Source organism: Asterias rubens, chromosome 18, assembly GCF_902459465.1.
Source record: "Asterias rubens chromosome 18, eAstRub1.3, whole genome shotgun sequence".
In the NCBI taxonomy this organism is placed as follows: domain Eukaryota; kingdom Metazoa; phylum Echinodermata; class Asteroidea; order Forcipulatida; family Asteriidae; genus Asterias; species Asterias rubens.
The window spans coordinates 2,596,966-2,618,003 of NC_047079.1; the positions used below are offsets into that span (position 1 = coordinate 2,596,966).

The 21,038-nt window shown below is 40.4% G+C and overlaps 1 protein-coding gene across 3 annotated transcripts in view; it reads right to left on the reverse strand.

Moving 5' to 3' along the window:
- Positions 1-737: 737 nt before the first annotated feature.
- LOC117302171 (activated Cdc42 kinase-like) overlaps positions 738-21,038 on the reverse strand; it is a 64,310-nt gene continuing 44,009 nt past the window's right edge. Inside the window, exons 11-18 of one of the 3 annotated variants that reach the window (XM_033785982.1) lie at positions 20,450-20,458; positions 19,014-19,118; positions 17,304-17,757; positions 15,885-15,893; positions 12,160-14,049; positions 3,755-4,943; positions 2,320-2,597; positions 738-1,708 (exon numbers count right to left, since the gene is read on the reverse strand). In XM_033785982.1, the coding sequence (XP_033641873.1) occupies positions 1,502-1,708; positions 2,320-2,597; positions 3,755-4,943; positions 12,160-14,049; positions 15,885-15,893; positions 17,304-17,757; positions 19,014-19,118; positions 20,450-20,458 (4,141 nt within the window). In that variant the 3' untranslated portion in view covers positions 738-1,501. The remainder of the gene's footprint in view (positions 1,709-2,319; positions 2,598-3,754; positions 4,944-12,159; positions 14,050-15,884; positions 15,894-17,303; positions 17,758-19,013; positions 19,119-20,449; positions 20,459-21,038) is intronic. The other 2 variants (XM_033785985.1, XM_033785984.1) reach the window with 2 other exon arrangements.

Here is a 21,038-nt window from a genome sequence, read left to right on the forward strand (position 1 = left end):
TAAACGCGCACAACTTTGTGTGGCAAGGGTGTTTTTTCTTTCATTATTATCTCGCAACTTCAACGACCAGTTGAACTCAAATTTTTACAGGTTTGTTATTTTATGCATATGTTGAGTTACACCAAGTGAGAAGACTGCCGGCGATTTCACAAAACGATTTCACAAAACTCTTCCTAACTTAAGATTAATCTTATGACTTAGGACGAGTCCCAACCCTGCACTGTAGCATGCAGACCTTAAGATAAATCCCAAGTTAAGACGAGTTACTCGTCCTAACTCGAGATAAGACGAGTCCTAACTCTTTGTGAAATCGACGGCTGGTCTTTGACAATTACCAATAGTGTCCAGTGTCTCTAATAAAGAACTTCAAAAATAGGAAGATACATTAGTTCACGACAGTTCAACCCTTTCAGCCCCAATTTCTGTTGACATAAACAACCACTGAAGCCCCCATTGTTTGACCACTCAAGTATGACCACACATTAACACACAACAGAAAGCTTGTGTTAAAAGTTTAATTTTATGACTATCAAAGACTATGTTCAGATTGTACCATATAACGTATCTTGATTCAAAGACAGTACACATACCAGGGGCAGCAGTGGACCCTTCCCATGAAATATGCTAATCACATTCACGCATGCGTACAGACCCTGTTGGTTGGCCAACGCCATAGAGTTGTGCACTAAGCAGACGTGCAATCGCGTCTGCGTCCTGCACCCATTAGCCATGTACAAAACAGCGCGATGTTCCCTCATTTTGCCAACCAAAACGTTAGTGCGCACGGTGCAATTTACATATTTCATGGGAAGGTCTGTTTTATAATGATTATCAAAGCCTATGTTCAGATTTTACCATATCTTGATTCAAAGACAGTACACATACCAGGGGCAGCCATTTTATAATGATTATCAAAGTCAGTGTTCAAAGCTGTACATTATCTTGATTCAAGTAAAAGGTATACATACCAGGTGCAGAAGTTTTATGATTATCAAAGCATTATGTGCAGATTGTACCATATCTTGATTCAAAGACAGTACACATACAGTACCAGGGGCAGCAATTTCATGATGATTATCAAAGTCAATGTCAAAGCTGTACATTATCTTGATTCAAAGATAGTGTACAGACAAGGGGCAGCAGTTTTTACATTACAAAAGCTAAGGTAAAGCTTTATCTTATCTCAATTCAGAGAAAGTGCACAGGTACCGCAGTTTCACCAGTAAAGCCTCGTTCATACTTCCTACAAATGCGAGTGCGAATGCGAAGCGAAGTTTGACGTCAAAAGGATGTTTTTAGCTGTGAATGTTTCGCAGGAGTAGAACACAGCTCAACTATTGCGAATTATTCCTTGCAAATTGTTGACGTCAAAGTTCGTTTCGCATTCGTAGGACGCATGAACTGGGGATTAATACGAAAGTTTAATCAAAGGTCAAGGTTGCACCTTATCTTGATTCATAGAGAGTAAGCAACACTTGTAAAGAAGATCCATTCATTTATTTTACAAGCTGATACTGCTCTCGGAGCTAGCGCCGATGATTGCCATGGCCAAGTTCAGGTCCCAGTCGGATTCCCCGAGAGCCTGTCGACAAGTCTGGTCATCCAGGAGCAAGGTTCTCTTCAGATAGCGCGTCTTTAAGATCTTGATAGTCAGAGGAACGTTCCAGAGGTTCTCTCGCAAGACTTTGGAGCACTCGTCAACAGATATCTGTTCCAGGAAAATAAGAACCGTCGATATAGAAATATACCCCTTTCACAAGCTCAAACAGCGCCCTCAATGGGGTCAAAGGAGGCAAAATGATTGGACGACAGCAGTTCTTTGTGCATAAAAACTTGCGTGTGAGATCAGCATCTCTATAGTGTTACACGTTTTGCAAGGGGTTTATTGACATATGAGTGGGGAAAATGCCTTGGGATGCGAGAGCACAGTTTAAATAATTGTCAATAATAAAATAGATTTCTTGCTGACCAATTTCGACAAAATGTTTACACTCTGGTCATTTAATTTCGCTTCAAGATTAATATTCCGTTCAGTCAGCTTTCAACAGTCAAAAGGAGTAATTCAATTTTACCAGTTCACTGGTAAGATCAATTAAAAAGACGTTTCTAAGACAATCCCTTTTCATGGCAAGAGGTGAGGCATCCCAAATATTGACAGAAATAATGTTTCAAAGTTTTAGGGCCAGTTATTGAAAAAGACAAAGTGAAAAGATTCTCACAATGCTTCATACTATCATAAATGATGTACTCCTGTAAATTACTTCTTTTGGATACCAAATGTTTACCTTTCCTTTTAGAGGGAGGGTTCTATCGTCTTACCTCTTCAGGTATCTCCCGCCTCACCAGCTGGACATCAAGAGCTCTCTGACTCCCCACAGCTGGACCATTCTCCACCCCGGACACTTTTTTCTTCTGGTTACTCATGTCGATGTAGTCCTCCGAGGGTCTGTGGGGAAGCGGTGGCGGGACGGTGTGGTTGCCGATGCTCGGTGGAGGTTCTCGAGGAATCTGGGGGTGACCGGTGAGGTGGGGTGTCCTCTGGGTCCGAGGGTACGTACCAGTCTGCGGGCGGGGGGAGATGTAAGTGGGATTTGGAGCTATGGAGGAAAAAAAACAAGGTAAAAGTTTGGCAAGTCTCGATGATAAAATAAGAAACTTGACAACAAATATTTGAGTAATCATGGAAAAGGTTATTAAAGACAGTGGACACTAATTGTCAAAGACCAGTCTTATAACTTGGTGTATCTCAATATATACATAAAATAACAAACCTGTAAAAATAGAACTTTCAGCTCAATTGGTCGTCGAAGTTGCGAGATAATAATAACAGAAAAAACACCCTTGTCACACAAAGTTGTGTGCGTTTAGATGGTTGATTTCGAGACCTCAAATCCTAAATCTGAGGTCTTGAAATCAAATACGTGGACAATTAATTCTTTCTGGAAAACTATGGTACTTCAGATGGAGCCGCTTCTCACTATGTTTTTCTCACAATTTATTCTGCGACAAACCGCTACCCATCCTCCTTTATCCCTCAAGCAATAACACACCACAATCTCAATTTTAAACGATAATTATAAATTATCGCCTAGGCTCCAGTATTTTTCTTATCTCAATTTTACTAACGATAATTATAAATTTATTGCCCTGTCTCCAGTATTTTTCTTATCGTTTTTTAGTGGTTTTTCTTGTAATTGTATATAGCCATTGTCTGTTTTTTAATGTTTTTGCGAGAAAAAAACCCTTTTTGGGATCTTATAAAGATTATTGTATTGTATTGTGTATTGTATGTTTTATACTATCAACCTCTCCCCATTACTCGTTACAAAGTCAGGTTTTATGCTTGTAATTATTTTGAGTAATTACCAATAGTGTCCACTGCCTTTAACAAAGCCCTGTTTGATCTTACAGTGTTGCATTTCAAAGAATTACAGATCCCTGAAAAACTGAGATTTTAAACTTCCCAGTTGGCAGTTTTCATTTCATATGAGGAATGTCTGAGGCCAACATTCATCAGAAGTTTCAACTTTTTAGATTTTTTTATACCACATGTAAAACCACACAGCTATAATAGTGATAAAAAAATATCAACTTTCGCCCCCTTGACTGACTTTTTTCATTGATTGGTACGGTCTCAACAGAGCCTTCTTGGAAGACAGTGATTATCCTCTGTGCTTGACCTTTGTAGGTCAAGTAAATCAACCCAAATCAAGTAAGAAATAAATACTGCATCTGAGATAAACATAAGACTAACCTGGAGGAGATCTGTATGTACGGGCTAGCACATCATTCAAGCTCTCTGCCACTTTAAGGCCAGAAACATCATCATCTTGAAGGTCGTCAAAGCTTCTGGACTTCCTCTCCAGTCGATCCAAACTCTTTGTTCCTGGGTGGCTGCCATGGCACTCATCGGATTCCTTCAGGGCCTCCGAGGGTCTGGTTGAGGCGATGGTACCTCGACGCTCTCTCACATAATCAGAGGCCCCATTGGAATTACTGAATGAATGAGCACTGCGGCTACGACTTAGGACACCTAGGTCTGTACCTGGAAGTGGTGGCAGCGGTGGGATCTCCCGTTCTTCAAGAGGTATATCCTTTGGCGGTGTGGCGAACAAATTAACTTGCTTGGTTTCACTGAAGAACACAGAGTCTCTTTGAGGCTGCATGATCTCGTACTCTGTTTCTCGAATTAGTTCTGCTGGTTTTGAAGCTCGGACGGGCTCAGCAGGGAAGGGCAAGGTTTCAGATTGGTAGGCGGGAATCTTAACATCCAGGCTGATGGATGCCTTTGAGATTCTTACTGGGGCACCTTCTGGTGAACGTACGGGGACTGGGGGTGGAGGTCTTCTGGGCATATCACTCAGATCTTCTTTAACAATTCTGCATTCGATATAATCATTATTGTCATCACTCTCATCATCGGTACTGCTCTCGGACATTTGCATTTCCAAAGCGGACTCTCGCCGGATTAGCTGACGGATATCTTCAGGGGAAGCTACGACATGATTAGCCATTGCTGAATCGCGGCTAGTCCCTAGATCAAGAGAATGACTTGTAAGTAGAGGGGGTCTGAAGGACGTAGCAAAAGGGTTGGCGGAATGTCTCTTGGGGACGATCGGGGCATCTACGGTGTGGCTACGGATCATGGGAGGCTTTCGACTTTGTTTTAAGGAACCGTTGAGGGTTGGCGGCAGTGCGTATCTCTCCTCGTTGTCACTGTCGCTGTTTGCGAATGTAGTACGCGTCGGTGTCCGTGGGGGCGTCTGTCGGGGTACGAAAAACTCGGCAATGTCCACTCGTTCAACTTCATTAGTCGGGATTGTCACGACGCCGTCAGAAGTGGAGCCAGGGGATTCTGCCAAGCCTGTACGCTGGGTGCGAGGAGAGTTTGAGGAGGCTCTTGGTGGTAGGGGAAGGGGGTTCCTGGTAGTTTGTCGGTTAGTCTGGTATACATGAAGAAAGGAGAGACAAAAACGAGACATACAACGTGACAGAATTGACCAAAAATCATGCGTCTTGCAGAGGGTTAACTAATCATAATAAATTTCAACGATTTTTGGCTCACTGATTTCTTTCTTTGAAGTGGGTTGCTTTTTAATTGTTTTGTTGAAGCTCCACAAGTTAAGACTCCTGTGTTAGTCCGTACATTTTACTGCCAAAAATGTTGCATTTTGTTTTTCAACATAACATTTGTTACTGCATTGGAGCAGCTTAGGGAAGTAACTCTGCGGATATTTGACCTTCGAGTCTGTCTTAGAGTAAAAATCGTTGAATACAGATGTTGAATGGTAATATCAAACAACAACAAAATGTAATTCATAAAACAACCAACAATTGTCACAATGAAAATATAATTATTTTTTTTGAACAAAATTGGAAAATCAACACATAAGTCAAATTATCATTGTTGTGAGTTTGCCATCACGTCCAAAGATTATGGTAAAATTATTTGGAAAGTCAAACGTTTTAAGAATACAGAGAAATGTTATGAAAAATGTAAAAATGGAGATAGAAAATAGCTGCATAGTGGAAATACACTCTAGCAGTAGTAGTAGCAGCATAGCAGCTGAAAATAATTCAAGAATAAATGCACGCTTGCCGAAATGTTATAAGATAGAAACAAAAAATTTGAAGGCATCTTGTGAACAGGGCCCAATTTTATAGAGCTGCGTAGCACCAAAATTGGCTTAGCATGAAATTTCTTTCTTGATAAAAAAAAAAAATTACCAACAAAATTTCTATTTGTTGCATATTGCTTGTTACTAGTAATCAGCCGTTGTTTGCTTATCCTGAAAATCACATGGAAGTTTGGTTGGTAATCCTGTTGTTATCAAGGAAGAAATTTCATGCTAAGCAAATTTTTCGTGCTTAGCAGCTCTATGAAATTGGGCCCAGAAATTGTGCAGACCATGCAAAGTTCAGCACAAGCTTATTCAAAAACAAAAATTGCATTTTTACATGCTTTGGGGTGCTTGTACTTTTCTTCTGTTTTTAACCAAACTGTGAAACATCATCAAAAGGAATTACAAACCAAAAAGGGAAAAGGAAATTTAACGAAATTTAAAAGGTTGAGTACAAAAGTATGTAAATACATGAATTATATTAATAATAACAATGATACATATTGGATAATGAATAGAGCAACCTAAGCAAAGAGAAAGGGCTATTACAGGAGTCAGATTAAACCCCTCTGGAAAGGCTTGTTTATACCAATCAGGATGCCCACCAGTTCTTTTTAATCAGAGGGCGTGCAGGCTTAGAAAAGAACAGCACACATCAGTTTAAAGGCAGTGGACACTATTGGTAATTACTCTTAATAGTTATTAGCATAAAACCTTACTTTGTAACGAGTAATGGGGGTGAAAAACGGCTCCCTCTGAAGTGGAGTAGTTTCTGAGATTTTGATTTTGATTTTGAGACCTCAGATTTAGAGTTTGAGGTCTCGAAATCAAGCATCTGAAAGCACACAGCTTTGTGTGACGATGGTGTTTTTTGCTTTCATTATTATCTCGCAACTTCAATGACCGATTGAACTCAAATTTTCACAGCTCTGTTATTTTATGCATGTCGAGATACAAAAACTGCGAAGAGTAGTCTTTGACAATTACCAATAAGGTCCACTGTCTTTAAGAGTTTCTTCAAGCAAATTCTACTTCAATCCTTGATCCCATGGCTTCAGACCATCCAATATCCTCAAAATCTGCCATTTTGATAGCGCTGCTTACCGACTGAGCTGGAGTCCCTATTTTTATAAAATAAGGACACTGCCATGATAGGGCTAGATAGCTCAGTTGGTAGAGTGCTGGCGCATTAATCTGGAGGTCATTGGTTCGAATCCCACTCTAGTCAATTCTTTGTCCACGCCCCACAATCATTTAAAAATTCCCGTCGTTATTTGGTCAAGAACTTCATGAAGAGGATTTTAGAGACTGTCTGGGTGGAAGTTTTCCATTTCTATTTATTGATCTGATAACTACAATATTAAAAAAAAACTGTCCTTTAACAGCCATTTTTTCTTTGCTTGGATTGAAGTTTTACAACATTTAAATAGAAACACAGGGTTGTACATACACATGGTTATACAGAGGAACAAGTTAAAACAATCAAAGTTATAGATGAATAATTTCGTCATTCTATAAAAGAAAACCAATGATTATATTTTGGTTCATCATGACAAGAAATTTAATACATTTTAATTTGCACACAGAATACACCGATTGAGAAACACACCCATATTAATTGAGAGTTTTTTTAATAAATCAAAATGATACAGATGACAGCATTAAAAATAGTCAAGGAGGAACATGGATAGAAAAGCCATTCATGAGATAACGCCCACATTAACACATTCAAAATCAAACAGTGTGAGTCAAGGGAACAGGTATTTATACATGGTGAGGGGCCATCAAGGAGGAGGGGAAGAATTTGAATGACAAACCGTTCACAAAGAAATTTCCATTTGAATAACAATGGGCCAGGTGCGAGACAGCAAATGGGGGACAAGAAGTAGAAAAATGGAATGCAGATTCAGGGGCCATCCAGGTGCAGGCATAATGAGACCATAAGGAAATGGAAGAAAGAGGGGGGAAAAAAACAGGAGAGAAATGGGTTAAGAGTCAGAAATCAGAAATTCATTCAAACTTGCAAGTCGTAAAACGAGTATTTTTTTTTTATCAAACACAGGTTCCCTTCACAAAGTGATGTGAGTGGTTCATGACATTAGAGCAGTGTGTTGCCGTGAGACTACAGAAGAACAGCTGTGGAACATTGAGTTTCAATCTTCAGCACACAGCAATGACGATTTTTTTCTCCTTAGGAGGATTGCTGGAAGCACAACAGATCAGGGCTCACTTTCATAAAGCCTGTATAAGCACAAAAACTTGCTAAACAGAGAGTAGTATCACTTAACAGAAACAGGTTACCAGCCAAACTTTCATGAAAATTACACTGTTGTGAATGGTTCCCCACTCAATATTTGCTTGGCAAAGAAATTTGTCCAACAGATTTTTCTGCTAAACAGCTTTCCTTAGAGTTGGCTCGTCTCTAATGTACACCGTACTATGCTGTAAATTTCTTCAGTGAGAGGGCTGTTTGAAGGGTTTTTGGTCATGACATGGAGCCCTACATGTACTCACAATGAACAAAGATGTACGTAATAATTATAGTTTATCTGAAGAAGTTTCAGCTTCATTAGTCGTCAAGTTTTTGAAAGAAAAAACGTGAAAATCACCGAGCACTGTTTTCAGGAGAGTCATGTTGTACATGCTAAAATCATTTCTGTCTCAGACAGAAAATTATTTTTGTGACATTCTTTAACTGCTTTCTCAAAAACTACCGCACCTTAGCAAATAATATTTTTAGGGAAGCTTGCTGCTTGTGGACGTAAACTTGTGTTTTGTGTCGTACAAAGAGTACTCAAACCCTTGAAGCAGGTAATGTCATTTATATGCAAGGGGTATTGCCACAATATTTTTTTGCAAAAAGCTGACCTGTTGAACTTTCATCAAAACTCCTGAGAAAACAAAATATTATATCCATTGCCGTCACGACTCAAGACTGAAACTCGGTGCTCCACGGTCATTCTCCTGTAGACTCACGGCAACTCACTCTTCCTTTAACTACGAAGATGTCACAGACCACAAAAGGGACATGTTGCCTTGGATCAGATACAGTTGGTCTATGAAAAGCATTTGAAACCATTTGTTATAAAAATATATATGGTTCAAAAGAGGCTTTAAAAATAGAATACAATCATCCACACAAGTATGCCTCAAATTTGCGTGGTTTTCCTTTTACATGAACTTTCAGAACCAACAAGGCCCGCATTTGGTAGACTCAAAAATCTGACTGTAAAAAATGGCGTGCCTTGTCAGTTCACCATCTAAAAGGCATGTTTGTGTGGATCATTTTATTCTGCTTTCAAAACGTCTTTCTAACAATATTCATTTTATAAAAAACAGTTTAAAATGCTTTTCATAGACCAACTCACCCAATCCAAGGCAATGTGTCCTTTTAATACACGAGTGATAAAGAAGTGAAATAATTCAGTTCATACAATTACACACACTACATGTACATGTACCAGGTCATGTACCCCATTCAAACCTCAACCATTGAATCTGTACAGAGCGAGCCGTAACGGATGCTGTCATGCTACCATCTGTGACTCATGGTCAATGTGACTCATGTTACATTAATGGTAGATATCAGACCATTGTTACATAAAGATTTTTTTCTCAATACATATGTTCAGAAGTTGTAACCGAGATTTGTTCCAACAAATTCTAACCATTAGTTTCAACATACAAGTTTACGTCAAAAAAGTCATTCAAAAGTCTGAGTTTTGGGATGGTCCTGATGAACTTCCATGTATGGCCAATCAGAAAAGTATTTATCAACTGATGTTGGGGACTTGCGAGGTAAAACTCGCACAAGTCAATTTGAACCCCAGAATGGAAGTCAAGGTACTAGACCCAGACCGGTACTGAGGATGTCATGTTTAACGCATTGCTTAAAGTTAGGGTCAGAGTCTGGTTTTTGTGAACGCAATACTTATTTCAAGGCAAGCTACGGGTGTGTAAAGAAAGATACAATAAAACTCACATGTGAAAGTTTTAAGCCGAATCTACATGCTGAAGAAACAGCAAAAGCACAATGTTTTATACTATCAAAAGCTCTCCATTGCTTGTTACTAAGTAAGTTTTTATGCTAACAACTATTTTGAGTAATTACCAATAGTGCCCAGTGCTTTTAAGGTTTTGTGGTGAAACCATGTAATGCCCCTTATTTTTGACCGCGCGAGGGCGCTATAAATAGTATTTTGATCACTTCCGGGGGTACACGCGATTCGCCCTGCACAAATTAATAGGCGTTCTGTCACTTTTGTTGCGCCGTAGTTTCAATTTGCTTTAGAGGTGGATTATAACGGCTCCTTTAAAAGTTTTATTGTCTGTGATGGATTAGATGTCTGTGGTTATAATGTGTTCCAATCTTTAAAAACTGTTTTGCGTATGAATGAATATACCCCCGGAAGTGATTGAGAGCGCCCTCACGCGGTCAAAAATATGGCCCATTATCTCTATCGCTGTGGTGGATCTGAAAACAAGCGGTGGTGTAACATCTTAACGTTTCGATTTGATGAACTTCAGGATAAATTAATGCTACATGTACAATGAGGAGGGGGGCAGCATTTTCTGTAAGGCTCTGTGCACAGATCCAAAAGCGAAGGTTTGACAGGTATTCCCTTAAAGGGGACGTGTTGTCATGATCAAAGCATGCCTGAGGCTGTACATGGAACTATGATTTCTCAATCAGTTATTACACCCATGTACCCTCCCTCCAGATAGTAGAGAGTTTTCGTTTTTGATGACGGATGGTTCTATGACGGTAAGTAGTTTTGAGCCAAAACGCAAGCACTGTGGTAACAATTGAGGGATGACCGTCCTCAATGTCGAGGCATGCGCAGATGACGCCAAATGTCATCATTACCGTCGCAGAACCATCCGTCATTTCGAAAACAAAATCTCTCTACTATCTTTGGAGAGAGCGCCTGCCTGCAGACACTGGGTGAGGGTTTAGAATTATGTGTACAACCACACGCTTGCCTTGATCATGACAACGCGACCCCTTTATAAATTTGTACAATGTCTCACCAAAAGTGGTGGCAATGTACAATACCAATAAAATATCACACAAAAATCATCACTTATTGGGCAAATTGAGTGTCCATGTCGCACACTTGTAATCTTGTGAATAATAGTAGTTGAGAACACAGTTGGATGACATGCCACAAATGAGAGAAACACAGAGAAACAATCCAAGTGGCCAGACCTCATATCATTTAGTTAGAAAAACATCCCAATATGAAAACATTCACAGTTTCAAATCAAGTCCCAGAAAATAATTGTGCTTTCTTTGAAAGAAACTAAAAAATCTCTTCGAAATTAATGCAACACAAGATGCATCCTTTGTCTCAATCATGTCAATACATCTGATAAAAATTATAAATCGAGAGAAAAAAAAAACAGAAAAGTAGCATGATCTTATATACATGTATTACACTGATATGAAAGGCAGTGTGTTTTTCACAACTTCACAAAATAGATGCATTCGGAGTCACAGCTTAAATTGTTTTAATTCCTCAGACTCGAGACAGCGCTATATGTCACACGGTTCAGGGCAAGCTTTCGGGTAGTTACACAAGAGACAGCGATCACAAAAACACATTTTGTGAATGAATGTGTTTTGCACGATCGCGATGGTATCAAACTTTGCCCAAAACAAAAGCTTGCCCAAAAGCATACCATGGCAACTGTCTCAGATTAAAGCAGTCACCCAAGATCAATCAAGTCAAGGTACCAGACATTCTTCAAAACCGGCCCTAGAGTTACAGGGAGGCCTTGTCCTCTGTTGCCCCATTTTTGGCTTTGATGCCCCTTTCAAAAATGTCCATAGACTTGTAAGTTTCTCCAATGGAATTGCAATTGCAAAGGGCCTTGCCCTCTCCAAGCTGAAATTCAAGGCCTGCTAATCTAAAAAGGCTTACTGGAATCACTGAATATTGGATCATTCAACTGAAACAACAAATGCACTATAATTTATTTTGTAATGAAATACACACTGCCAAAATCAAAACAATATGACTCTATGCACAACTACATTTTAACATAATGCATAATACAATTCCATCAAGTATTTTCCAAGAGCAGGTTTTACTTTTTGTAAAGCATCCTTTTTATTAAAACTCTGTCGATAAGTTTCCACAATAAGTCTTTCCACGCAAAGGGTGTTTCACTTTCCTGTGGTTATTTTTGGTTTCACAGTTTCAAAGCAGTGCGACCCTCGGTAACATTTATGAGATAAATGGTGGACACTACATGAGTGCACTGTTTGGTTTGGGTGTATATGACAGATTTACCTGCACCCAATAACAGCTAAAAGAGCTTGTCTTTTGCATAAAAACTTGACCCATTTTGAAGAATATTTTAACTTGTGAACTTGTCATTGTCCATTTCAAAAGGAAAGTCTAACATGAATATCATATAAAAACTTTGTTCCCAGACAGTTTTTCACATCATTAATAAAAAAGGCCTGCTTTACACAAAATCAAGACTGACCCCTCTACGAACTTTGACCTTTGACCTCTGGCCTAAATCTCACCTGGTCTTCTGGTAAATCCGGCAGAGGGCGGGAGGGATACCCGACGCCGATCTCTCCAGTAACAAACTTGCCAGGGGCTTCGTCGGAGGAACTGTCTCCGTCGTAACTTCGTGATGTGAAATCAGCTGAAAGGTGTTTGACGTTTGAATCGTTATCGGAGTCGCTGACGTCACTTGATCCCCGCCTCTTGATCCGACCTTCTCCGATCGGTCGACGAACCCGCCTCGGCATGACCCTCTCCAGGCTCTGAATTGTTTTGGGACTCAGCTTTATGTCGACGACGACAGACTGATCTTTCTCACTTCCAAACTCATTGTCCCCATCGAGGGAGTAGTTATTGTTCAACCCTCTGGGCGAATGGGTTATCCCACTGGGTGACGGTAACTCTATGTTAGTTTTGGGTTTCACCACTTTGGGTTCGCTGGATTTTAGAGAGCGGCGGCTACGAGGGGGTACCTTTGGTGGTGGAGGCTTCTGCTGAGTTGCCTCAGCGATCTGCAGTGGTGCGGAAGGAGCGTCGAATATACTACGCAAGGCTCGCACCCCAACATTAGCGTCTTGTTTGTTGTCGCCAGCAGCAACGCTATCATCGAGTGGGTCTCCAGGTCCGAACTGCAATTCTCTAGAATCGTGATCTGAGGCACTGTTTTGCCATCCGCCATCTGAACTCTCGTGAGAACTCATCCTTTCCAAGACCCCAACCTGTCGACCAGAGGGACTCTCTGTTGGGCTCTCGCTCATTTCTACAAATGGGTTCTTAGATTTCCCTGGCGAGCCTTTACCCAGGGCCAATGAAGCGACAGGTGGACTGGCTCTTGGTAAGGGGGAAGATGATCCACTGATCCGCCCACCTATTAATTTTGCATAGACTTCTTCAGCGCGTGCCGTTGCAGCGGTCTCTTTCAGGCTTCGGCTGCGACCAAACTGTCCCTTCCTCTTTGCGTAGGCATCTTCCATCGCGGGGCGAGAGACTGGGACACGCATACTCTTACTTCTACCTACTTCCTTGAGAGGATCGAAACTACGGACGTGGGGTTTGGGAAGCATCTCGGAAACAACATCCTCAGGAGGATTGGAAGTGGCCTCTGAGAGTTCTTCGTACTCGTTGGGGTTTGAGAAGTCTCCAGCTGCAGGCTTCTGATGTGTACTGATCGACAAGGGACTTGAGGTTCTTTCTGACGAGGATGAGGAGGAGGTCGACATCGAGGTCGTGAAGGGTTGACGAGTGACTGAAGCCTCGATGGCCGGAGATTGTGGGTTGGATCTCACCAGATCGCTGGTATCTATATAATCATTCTCAGCCTTCTGAGACGGCGACGTCGACAACCTCATGAAGGCCACCTCATCCTTCTTATCCCTCAGACTGCTGGCTCTGTCTAAATTGACCCTCAATCTCACGTCTGGTACCTCGCTGCTCCTACAGCTATCGTCCGGGGACTCTCTCCCGCCCATAGCACCTCCAGCAGTCGGCGGTGTACCACTGAAAGACGGTACCCTTCTATACGTCTTAGCTGGATTGGAAGGTGAATCCTTTATAATCATATTATGCAATGGGGTTAGGTAGGGCGAGTTCTCCTCGGCAGTACCATCGGCACCGGACGTACCGACCGTCCCTTTCTTTTTCGAGGATGTCCGCAGTACTCCCGTACCCCCTCGAGCTAACCTCATTCCCTCGGATCCAGAGGAGCTGGATAAATGGAGAGACCCAGGACGGGGTGTATTACCTGATGTAGGGGAGTCTCCGTTGGTGGCGCCCAGTTCCCAGTTCTTGTTCCTATCCTCCTTCGGTCTACTCGACGTCAATTTCCCGCTGTCTAAAACCTCGACCGTGTGTCGCCGGTCGTCCCACTCGTTCATGAACTCATCTAGAAGGGATCCCATCTCCAGATTCTATTCAGACGGAAATAAAAAAACTCAAACTCTCAAATGTCCGTAACCGTCAAACGCTCTTTAGCGTCGTGATGTAACATTGACCAAAGTACATTGCCTGAGAAGTAAGAATCAGTAAGAATATTGATCATATCAAAAGCTGACTCAAGGAAAACGAAATGGTGAATCTTTTGATTTTTTAGAAGGAAATGTTTCAACAATGAAAAATCTTCTCTTTTTGTTTGTCTTATAATGCGTTATGAAATTTGTCTTCCTGAAAGTTAATCCTCATTTTAAAAAGATTTAGTTCAGAGTCCTGAAGAGTTACATATAAAGTCATCAAAAATTCAAGAGTCATATGAAACAGTTTCACAGTGTTTAGGAAACATTTTGAAATGAGGGCATTTTAACTTTTTCAGAGAACCCATGAGCTTCACGTGTATATTAGCAGGAGCTTTTGGAGAACAAGTAGTCTTAAACTAAATAAGTTGATCAAAGAAAATTATTTCTTCAAATCTGAAAAACACATCAACATCTACATTATTCCCACAAGGCAGACTTAAAAATGTGAAATTTATCACTCAATGTATACCTTAAGAAACATTTTATGCAGAAATGTTTCTCAGATTTGAATGTTTTTGAATCCCACTCTCTAAAATCACATTCCTCTGAAGGGAATTATTTTATCAAAATGTTATACATTATCAACAGCTGCAGTGCTTTTTACCAAGTAAGTTTTTAATGGCCAAAAATAATTGGAGTAAGAAAGATATACCCTCTCTTTAAATAATCACATTTGAGAATTTTGAGACATACTTCCCGCAAACAGATAGAACCAGGAAATACATGTATATTTTAATAAGTTAAACCCCCAGTACATCGTTGTTCAAGCCACAAATATAAGTGGTGTACAGTCAACCTTTGTTGTAAAGATCACTGTTATGAAGAGGTTCTGCTGATAAAAGAGTACATTCTAAAGTCCCGAATCTCATTTCTGCTTTGTGTTTCTTTGTCTTACTGTCCTCTTATAACAGCATTCCTGTTATAAAGAGGCAAGTTGGCCAGTCCCAGCAATCTTGTTATAAAGCGACTCAACTGTATTCGTTAAACGAAATAATCTGAAAAGTTTGGTTGATTTGGGTTGAGGAAATCTTAGGTTTGATAACTGTTATCAAACCTAAGATTTCCTAAAATTATTAACAGCAGAGAGTTTGAGGTCCTTCAATTCAAAACATATCTATTTAAGAAACCATAGCTTTCAAACTTTTGGTTGTCTTTAATGTATAAAGCAGAGCTCTTGTTTGTGTTGCGCCAGGAGTGTCATCATTGACAGACATGGTGCACTAGAAACAACCAATATTGTTATTTATTATAGGTTTTCTCGTTCAATTTCGGAAAATAAGCAGCCAATTTAACCACCAAGCTATTCTATTTCGCGCAAAATCGAATGCTACTCAAAAGGGTCATTCGATTTCGTTTTGGGATTAGTCAAATGTAATGTTGCGTCATTCAAATTAACAAAATAATCATTCAATTTAACAATTCATCAAAGCAGCATTCAAATTCGCAGACGCTTCTTGAGGCGTGTGTCACGAAAAAGAATGACGCTACGCTAAATTGAACAGAGTGCTAAAGGAATTTGACTCGATTCAATACGAAAATGAATGGCCGAATTTTGAATTTGAAACGCAGTAACAACCGGAGAGGCAAAACAGCTTTAATTCGAACGCATGTGAATGAAATTGACTGCTCATTTGCCGAATTTGACCGAGAAAACCTATATTAAAATAACAAAACAGGCCAAAACAGGGAGTAAACTGCGTTGTATGATAGCTACATGTATGATAAATACTCACCAATGAGAGCTGTGCCATCGTCAGAGTGGCAGAGGATGATCAGAGCAGCAGCAAAAGAGAGAATGAAACAAAATCAAAAAGAAACGCACAGATATAAAAAATAATAAACTTTGCCTCGGGTTAGTATTTGTCAAGAGAGTAAAACATGCAAGGGCCAATTAGATTATAGCTTTCTGAGCAAAAAAGGAAACAAAGATAACCAAAAACAATCAGTTTTAGTTTCAGAAAGTTATTTTCTGAAATGAGCGTGTTAACTTTCAGTTGCCTTTGTGGGGTTTTTTTTTTTTCTAAGAAAACAAAGAGCTCTTTGTCTTTCATTTTGCGGGTTACAAAGTTGTTTTGAAGTGAAGATATTATTCTATGTTAGTTTCCTGGTGATGAAATTATTTTCCTTATCGTAGGATCAGGGCCCAATTTCATAGAGCTGCTAAGCACGAAAATTTGCTTAACATGAAATTTCTTTCTTGATCAAAACAGGATTACCAACAACATTTGTATTTGTTGCATATTGCTTGTTACTGGAAATCAGCTGTTGTTTGAGTATCCTAAAATCACGTGGAAATTTGGTTGGTAATAATGTTTTTATCAAGGAATAAAATGTCATGCTAAGCAAATTTGTGTGCTTAGCAGCTCTATGAAATTTGGCCCAGCATGTAGAACGTCTGACCCCCATTGCTCTATCTTATCGAAGGATCAGCATGTAGAACGTCTGACCCCCATTGCTCAACTTTAACAAAACTATGTATAAAATTTGTTGACTCGTAAACATTTCAAAAGTGACTTGTATCGTGAAATCACCCTTGGCAATTAAGGTCAATAAACATCTTATTAAGACACTGGACACCTTTGGTTATTGTCAAAGATTAGTATTCTCACTTGGTGCATCCCATTGGTCATTGAAGTTGCAAGAGACTAATAAAAGAAAAAACAACGTTGCATTACTTGTGTACTTTCAGATGCATATCGAAAGGCTTCAGATTTGGCAAATGTGTCCAAAAGTAAAGGGGGTTACAGTTATATTAATATTATTTTTTTACATTAATGTTTTGACAAAACGCTACCTTTCCGTGGATTGTGCTTCGACTAAAATTTGAAATACAATATACAAATAAATGAACAAATGTACAGGATGAAAAAAAATTCAAGTTCCATTTTCTAAAAATATCCAATGCAAAATATAAGTTTTACTTTCATATGAAAAAAAAAGTTCTTCGAAGCCTAAACAAAATTAAAGAAAGTATCAGTTGTATTTTTATAAACATGTACTTGTTCACCCCAAAACAGAAATCAATATTGTTGATACTCAAATGCGAAACTAAACATGATTCTTCCGTTCACATTACCGCTCTTTGATTGTAACATGACCCAAATGAGATGCAAATGAGATGCAGATTTATACCATGACCTTTTACAACTCACAGAAATGGTGTCAGGCGATGGGGACCTATCTGTACTAGCGGACATAGTGGCTTCCACCACGGTCTCCATCTGCGGAGAAATGGACGGCTCTTCGATAATCCTCGATGTCTGCGCGACCGACACGGGCGCAGATACGTTCCTCAGTCTCGGCAGATCCTCCTCGTCGTCGGATTGGTCCCCGTTATGGTCGTCATGGTAACGGGCAGCCGAGCTGGCGAGCTCCGGGGTGCTGCTTGTCATTTCGCTGTTGTTTCTGACCTTAGTGGTATGAGGGGGAAGGGATGACACAGACTGGCTGGGTGTCACCCCTGGGGGGAGGGTAGAAGATGATGAAGGGTTGGGCCGGTAAGGGGAACGGGGCGGGGAGCGGGTGTTGGACGCCGACGATGCGGAGGAGACTGAAGAGGAACTACTCCAGGGTTGTCTGATTCTGCCATCTGGGGGTAAAGTCCGACTGGAAAAGAGGAAGAAGAATAAAAAAGATGAAAGTGGACGAGAGGAATTCACTTGAGCAGCATTTGAACCAAAGACAAGGGTTTAGCGTGCTGGTGTGGATTCTGTCCCCCCAGAGATTCTGTCCCCCATATGGGGAATTAACATAGGCTGGGGGAGGAGGATTCAAAAGAAGGCGCTATCAGAAGAAGTTTGTACACAGTTTGTCGTATGGCATCTTAGAAAAATCTGTCCCCTGATATTCTGTCCCCTCATATAGGAAGTTGACAGGGATTGGGGGAGGAGGATTCAAAAGAGGGCGCTATCAGAAGAAGTTTGTACAGAGTTTGCCGTATGGCATCCTAGAGAAATCTGTCCCCTGATATTCTGTCCCCTCATATAGGAAGTTGACAGGGATTGGGGGAGGAGGATTCAAAAGAGGGCGCTATCAGAAGAAGTTTGTACAGAGTTTGCCGTATGGCATCCTAGAGAAATCTGTTCCTTGTGATTTTGTCCCCCCATACGGGAAGTTAACAGGGGCTGGGGGAGGAGGAATCAAAAGAGGGCGCTATCAGAAGAAGTTTGTACAAAGTTTGCCGTATGGCATCCTAGAGAAATCTGTTCCTTGTGATTTTGTCCCCCCATACGGGAAGTTAACAGGGGCTGGGGGAGGAGGAATCAAAAGAGGGCGCTATCAGAAGAAGTTTGTACAAAGTTTGCCGGATGGCATCCTAGAGAAATCTGTTCCTTGTGATTCTGTCCCCCATACGGGAAGTTAACATAGGCTGGAGGAGGAGGATTCAAAAGAGGGCGCTATCAGAAGAAGTTTGTACACAGTTTGCCGTAGGGGGGGGGGGACAGAATCTCCTGCCACACCAGCATGTGAAACCAGAGGTCTACTTGCTGGGTAGATTATGTTCTTTTGAAAACTTGTCTCACTATTCATTCTACTGCTGCAGAGTAAACATTGGAGGGAATTTCGGGAGACCTTTCTTTTTAGAACTGAGAAGTCTCTCACAATCCCGAAAATCTTCTCTGCGGCAGTAGAATAAATAGCAAGACACGTTCTCAAAAGAACATAATCTATCCAGCAAGTAGATATACATGCTGGGCAATAACACAAACCAAATATACATTGAAAACCTCACCATACAATCCCTCAAATCCCACAAACCAGATGTCGTTGGTTTGAATCCAACTCTAGTCAACTTTTCTCAGTTGAAAACCCGAGACTTTTTATAATATAATCAATTATTATTACGATGAAACCTGACTTACTAGTCTCCACCAAACGTTGCATCTCCTTGAACACTACCATCTGGACCAACGTGAAAAATGTGTCGAGCTCCCATTGGTGTACCTATTGCATCTGCAGTCAGACGACTGGAAAAAAAACGACACAAAATGAAGTTATATTTTGATAGTAAAAACTGAGAGGGTATTATACATAGGTTCATGTATAGCGCATTTTATGATAACCCTATCAATGCACTTTACATTATTGCCCTGGTCATTGGGCCAATAACATTCCTTTAAACTTTCTCAGCTCCCTGGAAAGTATACAGCCCTTAAAAGCTGCCGTATGGCGCTAGTTGCTTTTTCATACACAATATCAATCTCTACCCTCCCAGGTACCCGTTTATACTCCCTGGGTGAAGTAGCCCGATGCCCGGTTCCATTTTCTCTTTGTGCAAGAAGTGTGAACTGATTGAAAATAAAAAGTATTGTCAAAATTTCACAGCGCAGCGGGGGGGGGGGGGGGGGGGGGGGGAGCAGAGCCCACAAGGAAAGCGCCAAACGGGGAAATAAAAACGCAGTAATTTCACATGCCTGTAAAAACAGTACTTCATATATAGAAATACATTGTATTTAAGCCAGCTACAAAGTGCTCTCCTTTTATTTTTGAGAAGAGCTTTTTGCTTTTTGCACTTCTCAGAAAACAAACTTTACACATCAGTTTAAAAAGTGAAACTAAAGCACGCTTTTACAGACTGAGACTGTTAAAGGATACCTTTGGTTTCATTTTTAAGGAACCATTTGATTGTTTCAATCCTATTTTTCTTTTCTTTTTTTTTTTTCCTTTTTTTTGGGGGGGGGGGGGGGTGGCATGATTTATTCAACTTGTGGTGTGACAATGCAGTTTGGCGTAGTGAGTTTATCAAACAAAACCATTTGATGACTTTGTACAACTGGTGCGTGTCAAGTTTCAATGCATTTGCCATGCAATACTTTGTACTGCTGGCTGACATAGTGCCTTTACAACATAAAATCCAATGGAAATATGTCAGTTAAACTTCAACTTAAAATATACTTTCAATCAGCCTTTTTGAGATATAGTGGACACCATAGGAAAGCGCTGTTTGACTTGGCAGTATACAGACAATTTACCCATACTGAGTAGTACATGTACATGTACCTTAGTGAAGACAGAATCAAATAAGACGTTACCATTCAAATACCTGTCCCACAACATGGCGTCTGTGAGCGTAGAAATCAAACCACGCTGCATTCTGTGTGCTTCATTGATAGACGCCTACAGACGCGCATACGGCCTGCCCTACAATACGGCCACTTTCATAGCAACACAGGGGTTATTTGATACGATCTATTGCGACCACCATATCTCAAGATGGCTTATGAACATAGTTTATACATGACCACATAGACCACCTGTAAATCACACGGTAAGTATTGTTATTCTATGACATACGTACCCATGCCAGCTATAGCGTGTAGCCATGTAGTAAATAGAGAATGAGACACCAGATGACACGAAAGCAAGTTACCAGCCATGCCCCCACAAAAAAAGTCATGAAAGAAGCAAACACAATGATAAGCAAATGGTTATGATGCCATTCATGCCCAAGCCCCGCCCTCGGCCTCAAAACACAAGGTCCTCAGATTTACATTAAACTTACAGTTTGAAGATTATGATAGTAGAAAGCTTCCCTTGAAATTTTACTTGCTGATGTGCGGTAGTTTTTGAGAAATGAGTAAAACAAATGATTTTCGTCTCAGTTTTAGCATGTTAAAACGTATCAACCAGTTATGCTATGGTTATGGTAAAATATCATAACTGGTTAATTGGATTTTACATGCTAAAATAATTTTCGTCTTCCTGAGACGAAAATTATTTTGTGACTTGTTTTACTCATTTCTCAAAAACTACAGAACCTCAGTTAGTAATATTTTAAGGGAAGCTTTCTACTGTCATTATCTTCAAACCCTGTAGGTTTAATGTAAATCTGTGGACATTTTGAAAAAGTACCCGAATCCTTTAAGATTTTCCCAACGGAAGTGCCC